This window comes from Amblyomma americanum, chromosome 5 (assembly GCF_052857255.1).
Source record: "Amblyomma americanum isolate KBUSLIRL-KWMA chromosome 5, ASM5285725v1, whole genome shotgun sequence".
NCBI classification, from domain to species: domain Eukaryota; kingdom Metazoa; phylum Arthropoda; class Arachnida; order Ixodida; family Ixodidae; genus Amblyomma; species Amblyomma americanum.
In genome coordinates, this window is record NC_135501.1 from 165,497,777 (window position 1) to 165,520,257 (window position 22,481).

At 46.5% G+C, this 22,481-nt stretch overlaps 2 protein-coding genes across 2 annotated transcripts in view; one reads left to right on the forward strand and one right to left on the reverse strand.

Annotated features, from left to right (window-relative positions):
- Positions 1–10,994: 10,994 nt before the first annotated feature.
- Positions 10,995–19,357, reverse strand: L2HGDH (L-2-hydroxyglutarate dehydrogenase). The gene is made up of 9 exons (XM_077665692.1): positions 19,190–19,357; positions 18,771–18,907; positions 18,505–18,656; positions 17,226–17,357; positions 15,337–15,534; positions 13,993–14,154; positions 12,782–12,939; positions 11,908–12,039; positions 10,995–11,447 (listed from the first exon to the last, which is right to left on the reverse strand). The coding sequence occupies exons 1-9, from the start codon at positions 19,345–19,347 to the stop codon at positions 11,252–11,254; spliced, it is 1,425 nt and encodes a 474-aa protein (XP_077521818.1). The 5' UTR covers positions 19,348–19,357; the 3' UTR covers positions 10,995–11,251.
- A 214-nt stretch (positions 19,358–19,571) lies between these two features.
- Positions 19,572–22,481, forward strand: part of Trim9 (E3 ubiquitin-protein ligase Trim9) — a 228,655-nt gene continuing 225,745 nt past the window's right edge. The window contains 1 exon segment of the mRNA XM_077665725.1: positions 19,572–20,488. Coding sequence (XP_077521851.1) covers positions 19,661–20,488 — 828 coding nt within the window. The 5' untranslated portion in view covers positions 19,572–19,660.

The following is a 22,481-nucleotide window of genomic DNA, read 5'->3' on the forward strand; positions in this document are numbered from 1 at the left end:
TGAACCGCGCCGTATGGGAAAGGATAAGGAAGGGAGTGAAAAAAGAAAGGATGAAAGAGGTGCCGTAGTGGAGGGCTCCGGAATAATTTCGACCACCTGGGCATCTTTAACGTGCTCTGACATCGCACAGCACACGGGCGCCTTAGCGTTTTGCCTCCATAAAAACGCAGCCGCCACGGTCGGGTTCGAACCCGGGAACTCCAGATCAGTAGTCGAGCGCCCTAACCACTAAGCCACCGCGGCGGGACCGGAACGAGGGAAAAGGAAAAGTGCGGTGGAAGAGGAGGATGGAAGGGTCGACCATCATCGTCATCAGCCTGACTACGGCCACCGCAGGTCAAAGGCTTCTCCCTAACTCTACAATTAACATCTGTCCTGTACGTGCCAGCTGCGGCCACCTTACCCCCCAAAATTCTTTATCTCATCTGCCCTCCACTGCTGCGCTTGCCCTCAGTTGGTATCCAGTCCGTCACCCTCAACGACCATCGGTTATCTTGCCTTCGCATTATTGATGTTGCTGTCGTTGTCCCCAAAAGGATAGTGGCGCGTACCCATTGTTTGCCCCGCCGCGGTGGCTCAGTGGTTAGGGCGCTCGACTACTGATCCGGAGTTCCCGGGTTCGAACCCGACCGCGGCGACTGCGTTTTTATGGAGGAAAAACGCTAAGGCGCCCGTGTGCTGCGCGATGTCAGTGCACGTTAAATATCCCCAGGTGGTCGAAATTATTCCGGAGCCCTCCACTACGGCACCTCTCTCTTCCTTTCTCCTTTCACTCCCTCCTTTATCCCTTCCCTTACGGCGCGGTTCAGGTGTCCAAAGATATATGATACAAATACTGCGCCATTTCCTTTCCCCAAAAAAACCAATTATATGTACCCATTGCAGGGGATTGGCCAAGACACAGCTAGGCGGCGAATGACACGTGCTCAAAATGGTAAAACTGAAACATTAATAAACTAAAATTCAAAATAACAATGGAGATTTGCTTTTGAAATTTAAAGAAACAAACACTGAGATTGGTGACTGAAAAAAAGAACGAGGCTAACCGTGCCGAGTTTAGGAAGCTATGGAGAATTTTGGATGAATTTTGTACACGAGTAGCGAGATGATGAATTCAGAAAAAAAAAATTAGGATGGGAGCCGTTTCGTGTCCGAAAGAAAAGTTTGAATGGCGGTGAGAGCATCCTTGTTGCTGCTCTCACGGGTGCAAGCACCAAGAGACAGAAGAACCCCAGGAGACAGCCTTAGACCGAGCTGTCGTAAAGGGCTCTCTAGCAGGCGTCTCCTCCGTGAAGAGGAGAAGCGGCGGTAGGTCAAAAAGGAGAGATCTATCGTCTCGGGTTCCGCTCAGAGAGGGCGCAATGAATGGGGAGACCACCAAAGCAGACCTATGTTGGTGGAAGGTTAATTGAGGCACGCGACAACGTAGACGCGTGAAAGAAGCCTCAAGCTTGCGCGATCGCGATCCCGCATACTGCACCGCGCGTAAAGAAGAGGTAGGTGCTGATGCTGCAAATTCTTTCTATAGCAGATACCTGCGAAGCCTGGCCGCTGTAATATATGCGCAGGGCGGAAGGAGAGATATAACGGGGCCTTGAAGAGATGCCTTCACCAGGGTATCAGCAACCTCATAAAAATGAAATGAATTACTCTGCGCCCAAGCACCCAAACCAATCGTAATGCCTGCCCTGCCCAAGCCCATTTCTTCTTCCTTTCGACTAGGATGTCATTAACCCGAGTTTGTTACCTGGCCCACTCTGCCCTCCTCCGGTCTATTAGCGTTACCCTATCATTTTCCTTTCCATAGCTCGTTGCGTTGTCATCAATATAAGCTGAACCCTTTTCGTTAGCCTCCACGTTTGTGCCCGTAGGTGAGTACTGACAACATCAGCTGTCGTATATTTTTCTCTGGAGGGATATTGGTAAACTGCCATTCGTGTTCTGGGAGAACCGACCAAATGCGCCCCACCGCCCCATTTTTATACTTCGTTATTTCCCTCTCGTGATCCGGATCGGCTATCACTACCTGCCCTAAGTAGACAACTCTACGACTTCCAGAGCCTTGCTCCCATTTGTAAACTGCTGTTTCCTAGCGAGACTCTTGAAATTACCTTGGTGTTCTGCATATTAATTTTTAGACCCACCGTACTACTCTGCCTGTCCAAGTCATTTATCATGCGTTGCCTTGCTAAGCGGCTCAGGGGATGAATTGCAATGTCATCAACGAATCGCAGATTACTAAGGCCTCCATGAACGGCTATCGCGAGCGCATAGCGGAGCTGCCATGGACGAGCCACAGACGCTTAGCAGGCTTCCATCTCCATTAAATGTTATCCCCAGCTGTTCTCAATAGTGTCTATAGCAGGCATATTGTAGCAATAAAAAAAAAACTGATAGGCCCATATCATATGGAATAGATCCGTTTTTTTTTTTTTGCACACAGAATTTGCATTGTGCCAGAAATGATTACAGGTCAATAGCGGGTAGTTTATGTGGATTGCTTTATGTCATGGTTTGGAGCCATCGGGGATGGCATATTCTTCTGACTTATTAAGCCCTTTAGCAGGGCTGGGAAAGTTTGCCTCTCAAGACTGAGGTGTAGAATACGTTGTGTCTGAATATGTTGCGAGCGGGCTGGAACAGACAGAGTTTGCGAAACTCCGCTTCAAAATGTGAATTTTCCCAGTGGCCACTTTGCGGGGATTACAGACCGCGGCGTAATTTGGAAGCGGGTAATAAAGGCTGTCGTCATTTATTATCATTATCTTCCCAACAGCGTTATATTTTTTGCTTGTTTTACCTCTTGATTACACTGCCCATCACACCGTGTAACTATGCTATGCATATTCGTAACTGCATCTATTTCACTGATTTTGTTGCCAGGAGATTGTGAGTTTATAAAGAAATCTCGGAGTTCCTAACTTGGATGCAATGCGTAGCGACAATCCGTAAACCTCCGATGTCTGGCCCAATCACACCGCCGTTTTTAGTTATGTGTAAAGCGTGTTTGCACCTCGCAGCTAAACCGTTGAATTGTTCGAGCTCAAATTTCGCACAGAAATGGCACTTGTTCGGCAGAATTGTTTATGCCACATTAGTTCGGGGTTACTTGCCTGAATTAGTAAGAAAAAGTCGGATATTCACATCGTGACGAAACGAATCAGGCCGCTTTCCCAGCGATTGCATTGGTGGCGCCATCTCATTTGTCGGTCGCAGAGATTTGGCAGAGGAGGTGGGGGAGTGCCTTGCGGGAGGTTTGAAGATGCTGTACCATAAAAGTCTTCTAATTTAGTGCAGTTTTGGCCAAACTAAGCTTTTTGTGATCATCATCATCATCATCATCATCATCATCATCAGCCTTACTACACCCACTGCAGGGCAAAGGCCTCTCCCATGTCTCTCCAATTAACCCTATCCTTTGCCAGCTGCATCCACCCTTTGCCTGCAAACTTCTTAATCTCATCCGCCCATCTAACCTTCTGCCGCCCCCTGCTACGCTTACTTTCTCTTGGAACCCACTCCGTTACCCTTAAAGACCAGCGGTTATCTTGCCTTCGGATCACATGCCCTGCCCAAGCCCATTTCTTTCTCTTGATTTCGACTAGGATGTCATTAACCCGTGTTTGTTCCCTCACCCACTCTGCCCGCTTCCGATCTCTTAACGTTACACCTATCATTTTTCTTTCCATGGCTCGCTGCGTTGTCCTTAACTTAAGCTGAACTCTTTTCGTTAGCCTCCACGTTTCTGCCCCGTAGGTGAGTACCGGTAAGATTATGCTGTTGTACACTTTCCTCTTGAGGGAAATTGGTAAACTGCCACTCATGATCTGCGAGAATTTGCCATATGCGCTCCACCCCATTCTTATCCTCCTAGTTATCTCCCTCTCATGATCCGGATCAGCTGTCACTACCTGCCCTAAGTAGACGTATTCCGGCACAATTTCTAGGCTCTCGCTGCCAATTGTGAACTGTTGTTCCCTTGCTAGACTGTTGAACATTACCTTAGTTTTCTGCATGTTAATTTTTAGACCCCCCCCCCCCCCCCCCAACCCCACAATCATTCGCCTAATCTCCAAGGTCGACCAATGAGATGGCGCCACCGGTGCAATCGCTGAGAGAGCGGCCTGTTTCATTTCGTCGTCACTGCGGGTGATGCGAATATCCGACTTCTTATTGATTCAGGCAAGTAATCCAAATAAATAAAAGTATTATTTGCTCTTGGACCAGATTTCTGACAATTGAAACACTTCAGTTCTAGGACTCTTCTAATGCAAAGTGCAGTGAGGCTGAGGCTTCGTAGCCAGTTGTAAAGCAGTTCGTACATGTTTAACCTAAACCAGTCGTACATGTCCCAACAGAAGCAGACTGTCTGACCTGTGTAAATGATCATGATTAGCAGAATTTAAACAAACCATGCTCAAACTTTTTAAATGCAATTGATCACTACTCGTGCATAAAGCTTCCCATTTCAATTCGTTTTATATTGCCGTGAATCTTTGCGCCATTTGTTCGTTTGCACTCAAAACCGTCGGCACGCAACTTTATTATTTTATTTTGTAATGCGAGATGCGACCAGACTTATCTCCGTTGATCGTGGCCACGTGCAAATGCTTCCGCATTCTTCCAGATTGTTGTAGTTGCTTTTGGTTCTTTATCTCGAAAGTTCCTTGCCAGCTTTAAATTGAGCGCAGCCAAGAACTGCAGGCATTCACTTCGATGACCGCTGAACACACTTGTGGCTAACGACGCCACCAGACCATTCAGTTCTTACTGGGCGCGAGTTAGCCCCTTAAACAATTTATTTTAGAAACCTTTTCGTTGTCTTCCTGACTGCTAGTGTCGTCACCCGAACGTGACAGTTTATATCAACCTACGAACATTGAAAAATAAAACAAATAATAAAAAGTGAAATTTATCATGTAAATGAGCATTAAATAAATAAATAACAAAAGCTCGAAGTCTTGCCCCCCCCTATAAAAAAAAAAGTTCCGGAGTCCCTGGCCGTGCATGATGCAAAAACATAATTGCCTGCGTAGAGATCGGCAAACCGAAACCCGCAAGCGCCGTTTTTCGCTGAAGGGCGGCAGTGACGCCATCTATTCTCTGCTCTCATCCTCCGATGCTTTCGGAGAGTCACGAAAACAGACGATATGAGCTGAATTGAATAAAGTCACTGCCCAGAAGAAGAGACCAAACAATATTCTTTGAAAGGTAAAGCCTCGTTAAATCAGCTGTTCTGATATGTTTTTCCGCTCAGTTAGCCGAAAATGTTGGAAACGCTTCAGTTGAAGCAGACGAAACGGCCGGAAATAAAAGGGCCCGCATTTCTTGCAACCACTTGCAACGTTCGCCTCGGCGCCTTGTCGTGACGCTTTCCACTGCGGAAAACAGATGGCGCCACTGCCGCCCTTCAGCGAAAAAACGGCGTTTGCGGGTTTGTTACTATTATTATGTTTCGGTATTATGGAGGCAAAACGCTAAGGCGCCCGTGTGCTATCCGATGTCAGTGCACGTTAAATATCCCCAGTTAGCGGAAATTATTCCGGAGCCCTCCACTACGGCACTTTTCTTTTTCACTCCTCTATCCCTTCCTTTACGGCACGGTTCAAGTGTGCAACGATATATGAGACAGATGCTGCGCCATATCCTTTCCCCAAAACCAATTATTATTATTATTTCGGTACAGTGTTCTAGAAGGCTTTCTAGAACAAGCTCTGTGTACAGTTTCACCGCGAACGAGCCAGCGGTTGAGGCGGGGAAATTTTTGAGTCCTCACGATAAAAATGCCCAATACTGTATATATGCAGACTGCTGCACAAATAGTGAAAATTTTTCTCCCTTTGTCTTCCCTCTCTCTCTCTCTCTCTCTCTCTCTCTCTCTCTCTATATATATATATATATATATATATATATATATATATATATATATATATATATATATATATATATATATATATATATATATATATGTGTGTGTGTGTGTGTGTGTGTTTCTATTTTTTATTTCTAGTGTTCAGCCATGAGAAATTAGTAGAGTAATTGATGAGAAAGCAGAAAAACAACCATATAGCGCCACAGGATCCGAACCCACGACCTCTGAATTTTGCGTCTAGTGCACTACTATATAGCTGAGCTACGGCGACGGATGTCCAATGTTCTGTTTTTGGGGGTGTTTATGTGTAGTGTAATCGTATCGTGAGAATGTTCACCAGCGCCACACTCGTCCATAGCGGCGGGCGCAGTTCGTTTTTTATTAACGTGAGTTATTGTGGAACGTTATCAAGCGGTGAGGACAGAAGCTCTGCGAGAACCCTCTTATGCTATAACTTTGGCATCAAGACTGCCAGAACCGAGGCGTTCGTTAAGCTACTGGGCAGATGATAATGGAAGGGAATTGAGGGGCTCGTTACGAAGGAAGCCGAGCTTTCAAGCAAGTTCAGTCAGCCAGAAAAACTTTATTTACAAAAACGGAGGTGAGTTGAGAAGAGGCGGGGGTGTTTGCCTAGTCCGGCAGACCACTTGCTGAAGCTGCAGCTCGAGCCCGGCTGACCAGGCCACGTTCGGCAGTAAGGTCAGCGGAGGGCAGCTCCCCACGCTTCCTTTGTTATGTTGGTGGTTGGGGTAGCGTTGGGGCTGGAGGGACAAGCCCATATACCATGTAATAGGTATCAGCCTGCTCTGTATACCCCGCCGCGGTGGCTCAGTGGTTAGGGCGCTCGACTACTGATCCGGAGTTCCCGGGTTCGAACCCGACCGCGGCGGCTGCGTTTTTATGGAGGAAAAACGCTAAGGCGCCCGTGTGCTGTGCGATGTCAGTGCACGTTAAAGATCCCCAGGTGGTCGAAATTATTCCGGAGCCCTCCACTACGGCACCTAATTCTACCTTTCTTCTTTCACTCCCTCTCTTATCCCTTCCCTTACGGCGCGGTTCAGGTGTCCAACGATATATGAGACAGATACTGCGCCATTTCCTTTCCCCCAAAAACCAATTATTATTATTATTATGCTCTGTATCGCGGAGCGGCCCGATACCGTCAATGTTGGGATCAAATAATTTTAGGATTGCAAGATTTAGATAAGTGTTCGTGAAAATGCGGATTAGAATTCGCTCTTAATAATAATTGGCTTTGGGGGGAAAGGAAATGGCGCAGTATCTGTCTCATATATCGTTGGACACCTGAACCGCGCCGTAAGGGAAGGGTAAAGGAGGGAGTGAAAGAAGAAAGGAAGAGAGAGGTGCCGTAGTGGAGGGCTCCGGAATAATTTCGACCACTTGGGGATCTTTAACGTGCGCTGACATCGCACAGCACACGGGCGCCTTAGCGCTTTTCCTCCATAAAAACGCAGCCGCCGCGGTCGGGTTCGAACCCGGGAACTCCGGATCAGTAGTCGAGCGCGCTAACCAAGAGCCACCGCGTTCGCTCTTCTGTTTTGCTTTCGCAGCAACGGTACTGCTGGCGCCATCTCGGGCCCGCTGCAGAAACAAAATTTCTGCCACAGTGGCCTCCGTGATCCGTTCCCGCAGCGCGCCACGTTCCACGGCCACCGATGTATGAATGGAAGATTGTAGCATCTTCTTTGAAGCGGATGGTGGCAGTTGTCACCTTGCTCGGCTTTTATTTCTATATTTCTTTAACGGCGTAAAAATTTGTCTCTAAATTTGCCAGTCGCCAAACTTCCACTCGCTTTTTGCTCACATGACCATTTTCTGAGGGAAAGTGACTATTCCTGCATCGATATCCGGATGAATACCACGACATTCAAGTTTAAGATGGTCAATTGTTTCTACAGATTTACCGCTCACTGCACGTGTGTCATCTGCGGTGGAGATTGTTGTATTCGAACAGTAGTTCTTAGAATAGGCGCGAGATGGCGCTACCGGTACCATAGCTGCGAAAGCTCATTACTGTTAGTTTTAGCTCGTCGTCACTGCATACAATTAGAATTTAACGGATAATTCTGACTGATTGAAGCAAGCACCTCACCCAAACGTAGTAAAAAACAAAACTGAGCGTCAAATGACACACGTGTGCGAAATTTTAGCCACAACAAGCGAGTGGTTCAGCCGAGGTAATTTTTTTCAATTTTCTCTGAACGATGTTTTAAATAATTACTTTCATATTTACTAATCCTATTCTTTGTCGATATTTCGACTAATAAGCATTCCTTGTTTCTCAAATTGATTAAGACCAAAATTTGGGCGAGCTGGTATCTATCCTGTTGATAAGAGTTGATATTCAGCGCTGCTCGATCAGTGTTTATATCAACCGTCAGCGGCCAGTCTTTGCTTGCCCTGTTGACGCACAGTGAATTAATTTATTTCTCGCTGTTGCGCCCTTTGTCATCTGTGGTCATTTCATCTCCTTTGCACGCGAAGAGGAGGTATTTTTCTCTCGACTCCCTCCAAACTATACGGGGGTGTAGCCGTAGCGTCCTACTCCCACGGTGACTTGAACAGTGCTGAAAATTACAGCGTGAACAATTAAGGTCAAAGACAAGCCTCCTTATCCAGAAAAAATGCCTGCTATTTGCACTAACACTGTGCTGTTCGAATTCTGCTGCTCTAAATGAACCTGACATTGATGCACGTAGTATCTCCGAGTATAGGTCCCATTTACCTCTCAACACCACAATGCCTTCTCTAAAGTTTAAAAATGACTAACTATGGCAGCTCACTATAAACCCGTTAGCATTTTTTCCAAGCATACAATCTTCAATGCCTCTGTGACATATCGAATGAACATGCACTTTGACATTGTGCCTTTCGCTTGATGAGAAAAGAGTGGCAGTGCAGATGAAGTAGTTCTTATCGAGGCTAAGTTTAACTCAGAAGACCATGTATTTCAGCACAGATGCATCGTATGTGGGGCTGACTTTTATTCTTGCCATTTTCAGTACATAGAAGCCAAATATTACCCAAATTACTTCATGCAAACCTACCTGAAATCTTCTACTGAATGATGCCAAAATGGAGGAGTTGCCTCCTCCAACAATGTTAACGTCAACAAGTAAAGAGAGAGAGCTACCATGCAGCAAAAAATCCCAGATTGTGGCTTGAATTACAATGCACCCATGTAATATAACATTTTGAATAGCCACATGAAACGCTCTGCTTTTATATTTTCTCAGAAATTTTATACTGCATTCTTTATCATGCGTAGCCAAGGAAGCCCTACGAGTCTCCAACATAACCTTTTGGTGCACGAACATCCTGCTCCTATAGTGACATCACCAGCAGGGGCGTAGCCCCCCCACGGAATTTTTTCAACACCGCTGGCCAGAACAACCACCGGCGCCATAAGTCATTCTGGATTTTGTCACCCACAGTGTCCTCTTCAGACTAGAAAAGACATTTTGGCAAGAAAATTGCTAACTCGGGTTGGAGTTCGTGGAAATGCCCATGCATCTGGAGTCGTGTAAATCAAGAGGCCCCATCGTAGCATAAACTTTCAAGGGCCTATCAATGGCTCGCTATTGCGACTACAATTTCGGTGCAATTACTCGCAATACATGACCAGTGACAGCTGCTGCTGCGCAGTACACTGGAACGAAGGACAGTGTCATTGAGATTTTTCCCTGGCCGCGTTGCATATGTAAAAAATGTAAAGGTTCTTGAACGACAAACATTCATTAAAATATTTGTCCTCTACTTGCTAATTTCATGGCCATTACATTTTTAAAATCAGCGGCATGCACTGCTTTGCTGGTTCCGTACTGATATAGTTCTAGACTTCGTGTGATATTTTCTTCACTTATTAAATACGGAAAAACGTGCAAGCATTGGCATCAGCTATGCCTGGCACGAGTGAACGATAAGGGAATAGTTGATATGACATGATTACAAGACATAAAACTGAGCAGGGGACAAGACACAGGAGAGAAGCAAACAGGACGAGCTTGCCCTGTTTGCTTTTCTCCTGTGTCTTGTCCCCTGCTCAGTTTTGTGCTTTGTAATCATGTTGCTACGATACTTAAGACATACGAATATTTTTATTTTAAAAAATACATATTTCACTTGTCTAGACAGTGCGTAGCGTTATCTAATACACAATGGAATTGTCAATGGCAATGCCAATGCAATTATTGTTGCGTTTGATCCCTCCACAAATTCTATGAGGAAGCCGCACTGCAACATGAGCCCCCCCCCACCAAGCATAATTTCTGGCTACGCCACGGATCACCGGCACAGGCTATGAAACTACAAAATCATTGGCGCTTATTTCAATTAGATGCCCGGGCTCAAGAGACAGTTGAAGACAGCTAGCTGTGCTGTTCAGATAGCCATCTCACATTGTGACTGCACGTGTGACCATTGTCGTTTTTCCACAAAACCTGAAGGAAGTGGCTTTCGAATATATGATGCAGAATGGGAAAAAAACAATTGGTGCACTACCCACTCTGAAAGGAGGGTGGCTAATTGAATGCTAATGTATTTAATTCCCTTATTTTTTATTTAACAGAATCAGCCTTGATGGTTATGCACTGTACACTCTCATACTTTACAAGTCTGGTTTGCACCCATCTTGCAGTTTTTGTGGATTGCCTCCTCATTTTTTTGTCAATGCTGCTTTTAAAGAAACTCCCTTTAGCGGTGCTCGAGAACGAAAAGCTCAGAGAGAAAAGCACTTGAATAAAGAGCGACATATTAAGCGCTCAAAAGGTCCTCGGCATGAAGCTCGAGGGCACGCTGCTCGTCCAGTTGGTCCGACACCAGCCCGGTACTCCAGGTAGGCAGGGCAGAAGGAGGGAGTTTGGATGGTTACTTGGCATTAAAAGAGACAGTGCTCCAGATTGGCATAGCTAGGGTGAGGGGCAGCTGCAGCAGGAGCAGTCTGTCTGCATGCGAAAGAGGTAGAGGTGAGCTGGAGTAAGAAAGGTGTTGGCTGAACGAAACTGAGGAACAGCTATTCCACATTTGAAGGCTTGCATGCTCTCAGCATCGCTGCCATTGTACTCATTCGCCTCATTATGAACCAACTAGCCCGCCAGAACGCCCTTCTTCAAGGTATTTTATTTTGTAAACCAACTGTAAAGATAAAAAGAACATACACGACTCAAAGTATACTACCTAGAACAAAATTGTGTCGCACTATTTCTGCTCCGTCCAAGGGTTCAATCTGTAGTGTACCTTTGTATCATGGTCTAGCTAATTAATTGTTCAGTGTAAGCTAGGTGACGATGGAAGTTTTCTGCAATATACAAAACAGCACAGACAGTTTCATGTTCTGTCTTTGCTCATGGATTTTTCCGGTCACAAATGGAATGTTTCTTGCACTTTGTCAGCAACCATTTCCGCAATGGCAAGAGATGATGTGGCAGCTGGTGAAGGGGCATTCCTAACATGCAGGGTACGCTTGGCCAATTCACCTTCACCACTGTCAAAAACAAAGTCATCAACAAGGTTTCCATTACGGTCCAATGCTTGAGCTCTCACCCCTGTGGGACCCCTGTTGGAAAGAGAATATAACCAACTTTTCAGAGAAGAATCAATACTACCTGATTTCAGCACTTGTTTCATCATTTCAAAAACTTGAATGTACCCTTATTTGTGAAGCACTGTAGTGTATTGATTCCACAAAAAGGCAAAACAAAATTTTCAACTTTCTCCACTTGCTATCTATAGATGTCTACAAGGGCAAACCAATATAAGAAAGAAAAATAAATACTAGATATAATCAAGAAAAACCATCAGGCATTTCAAGATGCAATGGTTGTTCTCACTAAAAAGTTCTTTACAGTTTACTATTACTTGCCTCAACAAAAATTTCTTGACGTTGGTTCCTGCACATGCATGGACAGTACTTAAGCTTTAGTACCAAAACCTGATTAGCCACTCGCATGAAAAATATCAGAACACCTCGCTGAAATAAACTCTGTACACGTAAGCTACAAGCAAAGGCAGATTACCTTGAGACATCTGAAAACTGCAGCTGTGGGATGTATCTTTGCAACTGCTTCACCTGAGCCCTTATGTACACTCCACGGTAGAGCTCTTTCCAAGCATAGGAGACATTGCGACCAACCAGCTTTTGGAAGCCCCTTTAAGAAAAACAAAAATGCAGACTGCCTGTTACATGCCTGTGAATGTGAACGACTGGGAATGTAAAGTAACTGGTACTGGGAACATTTTAAATAAGTAGTCTCGATGATACGATCATGGTTAATACGAATTTGCAAAATTTCCTGGCCAGCATGGATTGTGTACAATTTTCAAGAATTTCAGATGTTACAGCACCGGACAGCACTTGCTACGTGCACCTTAGAACTTCACAAGGTCCATTTTTATTTAGCGTTTTTGAAAAGAGATGCTTTTTTCTAGGTACAAAATGGCCCAACCATCCTGTCCAGCAGAGATTTCAAATGTAGCTGGCATAATTGTCTTCACGAAGACAGTTCTAGATGCTTCGAAAAAAAAAAGCTTGAAAAGTCATGTCAACGCCTGTGGACATGCTATCACAAGTGGAACTACACGTACAGTGACGTCTTTCCTACACTTTTTTTTTTAAGTTACGAAACTAAAGATCAATTTATACTGGGTGATTTTTACCCAGATAAATCACATAAATTTTATGTGCAAAGTCACTGCAGCACAGTTACGCCTGCTATTTTGATGTAGTTTTTTTTTAATGTTTAGCTTGTTTCTTGAGACAGGAAACAGTGCCTACAAAGAAGACATTGTAAACAGACACAACTGCTGGGGCTCATTGCATTTCCAACACTAGAAGTCTGATAGATATGCTAGAATGCTAGAAGTGCAAGCGTGTTAATGATAAGCACCAACCTAAATGTCAGTGCATCCACAAGCTCTGGTAAATTGATATCAAAGTAGCCATAGCCTTCTCTTCGGAATGCCAAGACAGCATTTGGGCCGAGGAGGACGCTTCCATCCATCCTAGGTGTGTAATGCACACCAAGGAAGGGGAAGCGTGGGTCTGGGACCTAAAGAGAAAAAGAAGAGGCATTTACATGCGTGAGAGTTGAAACCTTTGAATTCAGAAGGCATGAAAATACACTTAAACAATTTTATGCAGTTTGCATGCGCACTTGCTGAATACATTTGGGATAGATGAAATGGAACATCACTCAATAAGACAACAATGCAGAACAAAACAACTGCAATCACTGAGTACAACAATGTTCTTCAATCAAGAAGCTGTTCTCAAGCTTCAGGCCAATCTTTCTAGTTATGGGGCCCAGCCATGAGCTTTGAGCTACTCCAAATAACTCCAGAGCACTCCTAAGCAGTTTGTTTTGCTTCCAAATCACGATATCATAATTTGTACACCTCCAAATTTCGGTAGCTGTTCAAAAAACACTGCACACAAAAGGATGTGACAGAGCTTAAGCAGCTGAGACAGGTGAAGCGTGACAGGTGACTTGAGCCAATCAGCGAATTGTTTAGATACCCGAGGCCCACGGTAAGGTTAACTGGTATCATTTAATACCCCTCGTGTACTTGAGTGACATCTGCTAGACAACTATATATATGCAAGCTGTACCAATGTGTGCGCTTGAGGAAAATGTTAAACAAGAACATCAGTGACACTCTGGTGGTCTTGACCAACACTATTCCCACTTCGAGTTATTGATCAATTCGCTCTCGCCCTACCATAATCTTGCCGTCCCGGTTAGCTCAGTTGGTACAGCGACTCCTCCGGTGAAGCAGTGCTCCCAGGTTCGAACCCCGGACGAGGACAAATTTTTCTTTAACTACAAAGTTTCTGAGAAAGCTGTATTGCTTTCCTCTGTAGCTGTATGGCTGCACTTGGGTGGATGCCAATGAGTACTTACTCCTTCATTACAAATCTACTCCACCTTGGGGGATTCCCCTAAACATTTGACCAACAGATGATACTAAAGAATGTGTTTTTAATACAGCTGAATTTAGAAGAAAATACTGAAATGCTGCAACAAGTATTCTTGTCGGTCAAGAAAACAGCTTCCGATGTTACTTGGATAGTACCACTTGAAAGAAAAGCCAAGCAAACTTACTGGATAAATGTTTCCTCGAACCAGGCTTGACTTCTCAGGCTTGAGGATGAGGTACTCCCCTCGGAATGGCACTATCTTGGGCTCTGGATTGCATCCCGATAATGTGGCCAGTTTGTCTGAGTAGAGACCAGCGCAGGTGACAACATAACGGCACCGGACTGCCTGTGGAGAGAGGGTGGTTAGAACCTATAAACATTCAAGCTTTACTCCAAATCAAGCTTAGCCACTTTACAAATTAGGCTACAGAATATCTTGAGTAGAATCTTGATCCAGGTTAGTTGATGCATTATTTCGAACAGTGATGGGGCCAAAAAAAAAAAAGAAGACCTGTGCCGTATGTGTGCCTGTCACGGTACCTGTGTTTTTCATCATGCCCCATCACCCATCAGGAGTGCAGAATATCTATGTGCTTATCAGAAGAAAATGGATACAAAAACATTCAAGGCTGATACAGAGTGCAAAGTAAGCTGATGTCTAGCAGCCGATACAAGCAGCAGTGCTTCTGCACTCTTTTCTCCGTAATTATCCTAATCTGCAATAACTATTAAAAGTTCAAATGTAAGGAAATTTGAGCAAGTGAAGCGCTAAATAAAGTTCACTTCTCACCTAGCTAAAAGTGGCTGCAGAAACAACTTCTATCGCAGTCAAAACTCGCTTTTCAACATCCGCCAGAGATGCAATGCCCCAAAGAAAAAGATAGTTTAATGTACTGTATTTACTTAGGCAGCCAAAAAGTAATCATTGCACTCCTTACTTTTCCATGCATTACGCCAATGATGACACTGAATACTAGCTGCCACCCTTTTGGAACACCGAATACTATGCAATAATATAAGGTCGTGCCTGTCAAATGTTAAACGTCTCACTTACAGGATGAACAGCTGATAAGAATTCTCCACGAGAAATCTGAGAACCAACAGAAATCGAATCGCAAAGGGTTTCTCTGTTTGATCCGCCATATTAAGGATTGTAGCAATTTGTTACGGCTGCACATTGCAAGTGTATACTGTGAGTTGCGTGAGAGCAAGCACCACTTGTGCTCGGTTACATGTGTTACATGCTACATGTGTTATGTGTTACATACATGCGGGGCTAAGAAAAAATTCCTTGAATATGCTCTCGAACACGGAAACTGTGCTGAAGATGTACATGTGTTTTGTTTTATTTAGTAGGCTAGTTGTACCAAGTGGTGTATTTATTCCATCAGCCTGCTTTATGTACTATCCTTAAAGTTGCAATTTTTTTTCTGAATATTTTATCCTGTGCAATGAACGCAGCAACCAAATTTTCAGATTTTTTTGGGAAAAAATGTGCATCTATGCGAATAAGTACGGTGTACTGTACTTTTTTGTCGCTGACGACTCTGACAGGGTGAGTGAGGCCTCCCGCCTTGGACTGACTCTCAGCTGTGGTCTCCAGTGCTCTGACAGGGAAGTTGAGATGGACATCACCACCTTGGCCGACAAAGTCACGGCCATATGACAGCGTCACCTCGCCCCAGTCGACTATGCCGGTGTGCGGAGACCACAGTGCCTGCAAACCCTGCAAGTGGAGACAGGCAATCGCATCCTCACAAGACAGTGGCACAAACACTGCGCAAATGGACAACGAAGTTCTGTTTGAGAGCTGTGTTGAAGAAGTATAGTAAACAAAGTCAGTGTGAATTTTTGACTGCTGAAGAAAAGTATTACTGCCATTCATCAGGGGAAGCTCATAAATGAAGTAAGGTTTCTGACCACTTCGTCCGACTACGCGGCAAAATCTCATACTGCAAAATTTATTGGAACCTTATTTGTTCTCAATCATTTCTAGCGCCAAATGCGCTACTGGTATTATGCAAGCCCAAACTGACTATCGTTAGTTTAATAAAATGCTAGGAAAACTAAATATGCTTGTGTATGGATAATCACTCAAGCACATTTCCCAGGCAAAGCTAAACCGTGGTCAACAATGATACCAGACAGGTTCAGTACCTCCTTCAATAACGTCCCTCAACTGCCAAGTCCTGCAATTATCGCAATGCATAAAGCACTAGCACAGTTGGCTAGCATGATTAGCCAAAAATAGGCTAGTCTCTGTGAAGTAGCTAGCAACGTGAGAAAAGACAAAAACAAGGATAACCGAAGAAGGAGGATGCGAAAATATTAAACAGCTTGGGTTAAGGTTTTGAATGGAAGTGGGTACTTTAAACGTTCATGAATGTCTACGAACAGCTTTTCTGACACAACTAGAACCAATTTATCCAGAAAAGTTCCTGCTAACAAGAGAAAATTCTCCTTTCGCTTCCTGCTCTGGCAAAAATAGCAAGAGCACACAAAAACAAGTAGCGTCGGGAGCAAAAGTGACACACCCCATACAAGCTATGACTAAACTGCCTTGCAGTACTAAGTTTTACTTGTTCTCGATGAGAAGAAATTCAGTGAATTAAAATAAGGAATGTGGCATGACTTCAATATAAAAACAGGACCCCCTTCATCAGTCTCCACACCAGGCCCAGCTGGGTGAGGTCTTAAGATGCAGTTCAGTTTAAGCTCGCTCAGCAAGCATCACTTTTTCTCTTGTCGGTACAGGTTTTTATTCACGCTCTTGTCGGTACAGGTTCTTATTCAGGTTAGCATTTAATTTCACAAGCTAAGCTGGCCTTTAATGTAGCCAGTAAGCAACATTCATGTGGCAGCACAATTCCTTTTTTTTTTGCTTGCTATTTCTCTACCTCAGAATTTTTCTCCAAACATATTTAGTTGAAAACAGGAGAATATATAAACAGCTTATCTTGTATAAAACAGCTTATCTTATGGTGACTTCCAATCGCAGAGTTGGAGCTCTTCTGGAGCAATGTTTCCTGCTCTTTTCGGAGCAACTGTATTCCAAACGCAGATCTGAGGCACGGATCACGTCTTCCAATCGTAGACAGGGAGTTGTTGCCGAGCCGAGATTGCTCCATGGAGCAGTCGGGACTGCTCCGCCGAAATCGGCAGATCCGACCGCAAGTTTGCGTGACATTCTTTTTCAGCGGCGCCCTACATGCTCTGGCCAGAGCAAGTGCACTCCAATCGCAATTTCAGGTCGCGCGCTCTGCGCCGGATTCAGGCGCTCTGTCACAAAGCGTGCAGACCGCTCCGGGCCTGCGATTGGAATTCACCATGAATTTCAGAGAGCATGAAGTCAAGAGAGGCTATTCCACAGGTTTAATGCAAAGATAACGCTTCAACTTTGATACAGTGTCTACTTACAGTGCAGTTGGGCTCCACACTTTTAATCTCTTGAGAGTTGAGCCTCTTCAAATCCTTCACGCCATTCTTTATACCTTTCTCTTCAAGAGCATCCAGTCGGGGAATTTCCTCTGGGGTGACAGCCACAATAAGCTGCAAAGAGAATCCATTTCAACACTTCAATTCTCTAAGAAAGTGATTAGCAGTGCTCCACTAACAACTGAACGATAACGACGTATGCGTAAAAATGGGGGCATATGGAAGAATGGTGGGTGAGGAAGAAATAATGCATTTATTTAAACAGCAAGTCTGGGAGTAAAAATCTGGGATTAGTTTGATGTGCTCAATCGAAGCTTGCGCTATCATGAAGAGTGGGATCCCAAAACGTTCATTTCTTTAAGTCGAGTGCAGCAACTGCAACAAAGTAAAGCTATGCTCCAGTCAGTAGCCTATACCCATTATAGGTATGCAACTTATTTTTTGTGGAAAAACAGAAACAGAGTATGAGCAGGTGCTGTAAATAGTTTTCTTTCGTTTCTTGCACATTGCTAGATCCATCATGCAGCTTTTTAAATTCTATTTTAGTTTGCAGAGAACGAAAAGGCATGAAAGCAATATCGTTTCAGGTCACTGCGGTAGCCCGCATCGGAGGAATGCGAAAGCATTGACGCCATCCTCGTTTCTCTTTTCCTCTTTGTTTCACTTGTTGCCTCTCTTTGCTATACTTGTCCCCCTCCTCACACTTACTCTATTAAGCACTGATGTAAATTCATCCAATTTCCTAATTACCACAGTTAATTGTCTTAATCAAGTTCCATCAATTGCCCATTTTGAGTTTTCAAGCTTGGCACCACGCTTCGTTTCCAAATTTGGAGCCACGCGTTGGCTCCGTCCACACTTCTGGTTTTTTATATTTAGCGCCACACGTTGCCCAGGCTCCGCCCACTTTTTGGACAATTGGACAATTTTGGCTCCAATTAACTAATCAACTTCTCAAAACAATTCCTTTTTCGACATCAACCTCACATCATTCTCTTTCGATTACAGCCATTCGTTTGGCGCTACCTCGTCTAAGTTCCTCACAACTGCTGCGGACACGACCTTGTCAACTTAGCCTAGCAAAGCTTTCGCTTTAATATATTGCAGTTAATATATTGCAGTTAATATATTGCAGTTAATATATTGCAGTTAATATATTGCAGTAATATATTGCAGTTAATATATTGCAGTATGCCAGGAGACAAAACCTGCCAATCTGTGGCAGAATTAGTAGTCGAGAGCGAACGACACGAAAACGCACCTTTCCACACTTTTTGTACGGTATGTTGTGCTCGTCGAAATACCTGTACGAAAGCTCCAGGCCCCGCACACACAGCTTTGCTTTGAGTGATCCTGGAGCATAGTAAATGCCGGCGTGGATCACTCCACTGTTGTGGCCACTTTGGTGAGCGGCTGAAAAGTGCGCATAACAGCAGGCGTTGAGCACGCGCAATGCAGGACGCGCACATGCACTATGCATTCATGGGGAAGTAGACTGCGAGGCATGCATCGTGAGGTAGAACTTACCAAGTTTGCTTTCCTTTTCCAAAACAGCAAACTTTAGTTTCGGATGTCGCAACGACAGTTCCCTTGCTGTAGCTACTCCGACGATGCCTCCGCCGACGATAACTACGTCGTATTCTTTTTCCTTCGTCAAAGAGGCACTAGAAAATTGCGCGCATAGAACAGCTGTTTCATTAGATGACCTACAAAACTGCAACTTACGCGATGTGAACAAAAGAGAGGCACGGGAACCACACGTGCGGTACATCTTACTACTCTGCACGAGTCTACATGAGGCCAGGTTAACGTTTTCCCACTCCAACGGACGTATCAGCCCATTATCAGCAGTCGCGGCTCAATGATCGCTTCGCCAGGAGCCAGTCGAGTAGCTAAATGACGCTAGCGCGCCGATTAACCCTCTCCCCTTTTCAAGTGACACTCACCTCGATGAACACATGCACTTCATTATCGCTGCACCACTTTCCCACTGAGATAAACTCGGGCGACATCGCAAAAAAGCGTTAGCAAACGGGGACCTGTGCAGATACCAGCTGATCGAGCGACGCGAGATGGGCGCGGCCATATTGGTGCTTGCTCGCATATTACGCAATCCGATCATCATAAACTCTCGGAAAAGCGAAGTGTGACGTCAGAAAATGACGCGCAGAAGCGGCAGAAAGTGGATCGAGCGAACCGCGGATATTGTACTTTTTTTTTAATAATCGAGCGCGCCCGACCAAGATCACGTGAATAAAAAGGTCACGTGAGGACGCGCGCGCTTGCGCAGTGCGCTCGCTCTCCCGGCGCGCCGCGTGCGATCCGTCCGTGAGAGCGTGTCTTCCCGCCCGCTCTCTTCAGTTCTCTCCAGGCGCGCTTTCGGCATGCGTTTGTGATGGGCCTCTGCCGCTGGCGCCATGGAGGAGGAACTCAAATGTCCCGCGTGCAAGCACTTCTACTCCAATCCGGTGCTGCTCCCGTGTGCGCACTCGCTGTGTCTCAACTGTGCACTCAGCGCCCAACAGCCGGCCAACGCGCCGACAACTGCCCCCGTTGCGAACTCCACCGCTTCTTCGGAAGACAGCGGCAACAGCAGCAACAGCGGCCTGGTGGGGCCGTCGGAGATTGGCACCACAGCGGATTACCCTGATGGCGACAAATTGAGCCTGCTCAGCGAGACGGACAGTGGCGTTGTGTGCACGAGCCGACCGAGTTCATACGTGGGGACTCCAAATCTCCAGGGCGTGCTGTTCCCGCCTCTACTGCACAGCGGCGTCGCCCTTCTGTCTCTCGCGTGCCCTGAGTGCCACAAGCTCGTGTACTTCGACGAAAATGGTGCGCACAACCTGTCCCGCAACCGAGCGCTGCAGAATATCGTGGATAAGTACGGCGAAACACGGCGCCTGCCCGTGGCCTGTCAGCTGTGCGAGGCCGATAGACCGCGGGAGGCGTCGGTGATGTGCGATCAGTGCGAGGTGTTCTACTGCGAATCGTGTCGTGAAAACTGCCACCCGGCTCGGGGACCGCTGGCCAAGCACACGCTGCTCGACCCCCAGCAAGGCAAAAAAATCCTTCGCGCTCGGTCGCAGGGAGGCCGGGACTCCAAGTGCACCGAGCATGCCGAAGAGGCACTCAGCATGTATTGCATGGTGTGCAAGGTGGCCGCCTGCGTGCTGTGTCTCCAGGACGGACGGCACGCTAGTCACGACGTCCAAGCCCTGGGATCCATGTGCAAGGCGCAAAAGGTGCGTGCCGATTCCGTCTCACACACTACTGTCCGTCCGTGCTACGCGGTACAAGTCACGACGAGACTGTACGCGGTGACGTGTTGTATGATTGGGCTGTCTCGGTTTTGACAGCTCTGATTTAATTCCGAGGCAAAGAAGATGACTGCGCGTGCGTCAACGATCTTTCGCACCTGTTCGCTGGCGGAATCGAACGAACGGGCGCAAACTCCACAGCCCGCGTGTCATCGCTCGTTCCGGTCGTTTCCCGGAGCAACCGGGCTGTTATGCTTCCTTGGTCGTTGACATAAGCGTTCCTTTGAGCGTCGTCAGCGTGGCCTCAGGTGCCGGCAGGGAACCGGCGGCATATCGCGGCGGCCGGACTTTCCTGTGCCGCCACCGCGTGCTTTGCAGCGCCGACGTCTCGCGAGCCGTAACCGGTTGAGCGACATTTCGTGCCGGGCCGACGCGCCGCGAAGGCATTTCTTTTCCCACCGCACCACTGTCTGCTCCGGCCGCACTTTCTTCTCGCGGGGCTCAGCTTCTTCCGTGCTGCTTGCGGATGCTGAGTCTGACCTTGGCCCTTTAATTGCCTCTCCTTCCCTCCGCGTCTTGCTTTGACAGCTGGCACTTAAAGCGCGCGCGTGTTCGTATGCGTATGTGTGTACATTCTCACAAATTGTTCCGCTCCGACCATTTGCCGCTTCGCCAAGGTCGCTTCGGCGTGTGTGTGTATACAGATTATTATCGCGTTGCCAAGATCTCGAGCGAAGGCCGGCGGCACTCGTAAACAGTTGCCATTCCGGCTGGCGCGCGGCAAACTTGCCGGTGTCGCATCTGCCACCCCGTGTCCTCTCCAGGGTATCCCGGGGCGGTTCGTTTGGTGCGGTCTGGTTCGGCCGTTCTGCATCGCTTGTGTTGCAGCCTACCGAGCGCCGCTGCTGGCTGGCGCCGTGTGTGTCGGGGAGGGTGATGCCCCGCACCCCCCGCGGCAGATGTTCTTGGCCGCGCGCCGCCTGCGGCAGCTGCTTGGCGTGTGGCTCGCTTCCCCTGCACTTCTCTTCCTTCTTTTGAGCATCCCCGCTTTCATACATTCAGCTGTGCGGCGCAGGTAGCCCGGCCTGTGGCGACGGCTGGGGCAACGCGCGAAGGGGAGCGGGGGAGAGGGGTGGCTTGGCCTTTGTTCCTTTTAACATACGTTGCTGCTGCTGCGGCTTCCGAGGCAGATCTTCCACAGCTTGTCTCCCCCCTTGCGTCGTCAGGGGTGGAGGGAAGGCCTGTGTTGGTATTACTACATTATTACGAGGAACTATGTATCACAGGCGAGTTGTCTGAGCCGCGCAACAAGTTTCACCTCGTCGGTCTTTCGCTATCACCTGCTGTCGTTCGACCTTTGGCGATCCATGCCAGTCGGCGCCCGAATTTGCACCTGCGCGGCTTGGTGCGCAAATGTTTTTAAGTCGAGTGTGGCAGTGTGTATAAATATTGTGTCTATGGCGCTTTCCGCATATAGAAAAGGGACTTCTTTAAAGAAACTTGTCACTATCCGGTCCTCTCTTCCTCGTGAGAAGTGAACTTGTCGGTGCGAATTCCTATGGTCTGAGGCGTCACCGAAAAGAGCGGCACTGTGTGTTCCGCAGTTCTCAATGAAGTGGACCAACGAGAACAGATGTGGGCTCTCGCTGTATGTTATTTGTTCAACTGCGTTTGAACTCAGAGGCGCGAAGGTTTGCTAGAAAGAAAAAAAAAAACAGGAAGGAGTACTGAGCGGTAGCGTAATGAAGTGAAGACGCAGTCGACGAAGTGGTTTGGGGCTACGTTACGGGAATGACAGGTACTTAAATGGAGGCTGTTTTTCTTCCTAAATAAAAAAGAAACAAACCGAGATGACCCCGTCTCGGGCATTGCAACATCAAGAAAGCATCGACGTTGATTCACCAAAGCTCGTTAGTTGAAAGAATGGAAATCCTTGGCTTTCCTGTTCGAAGTGTGTGTGATAAACGTAGAGCGGCTC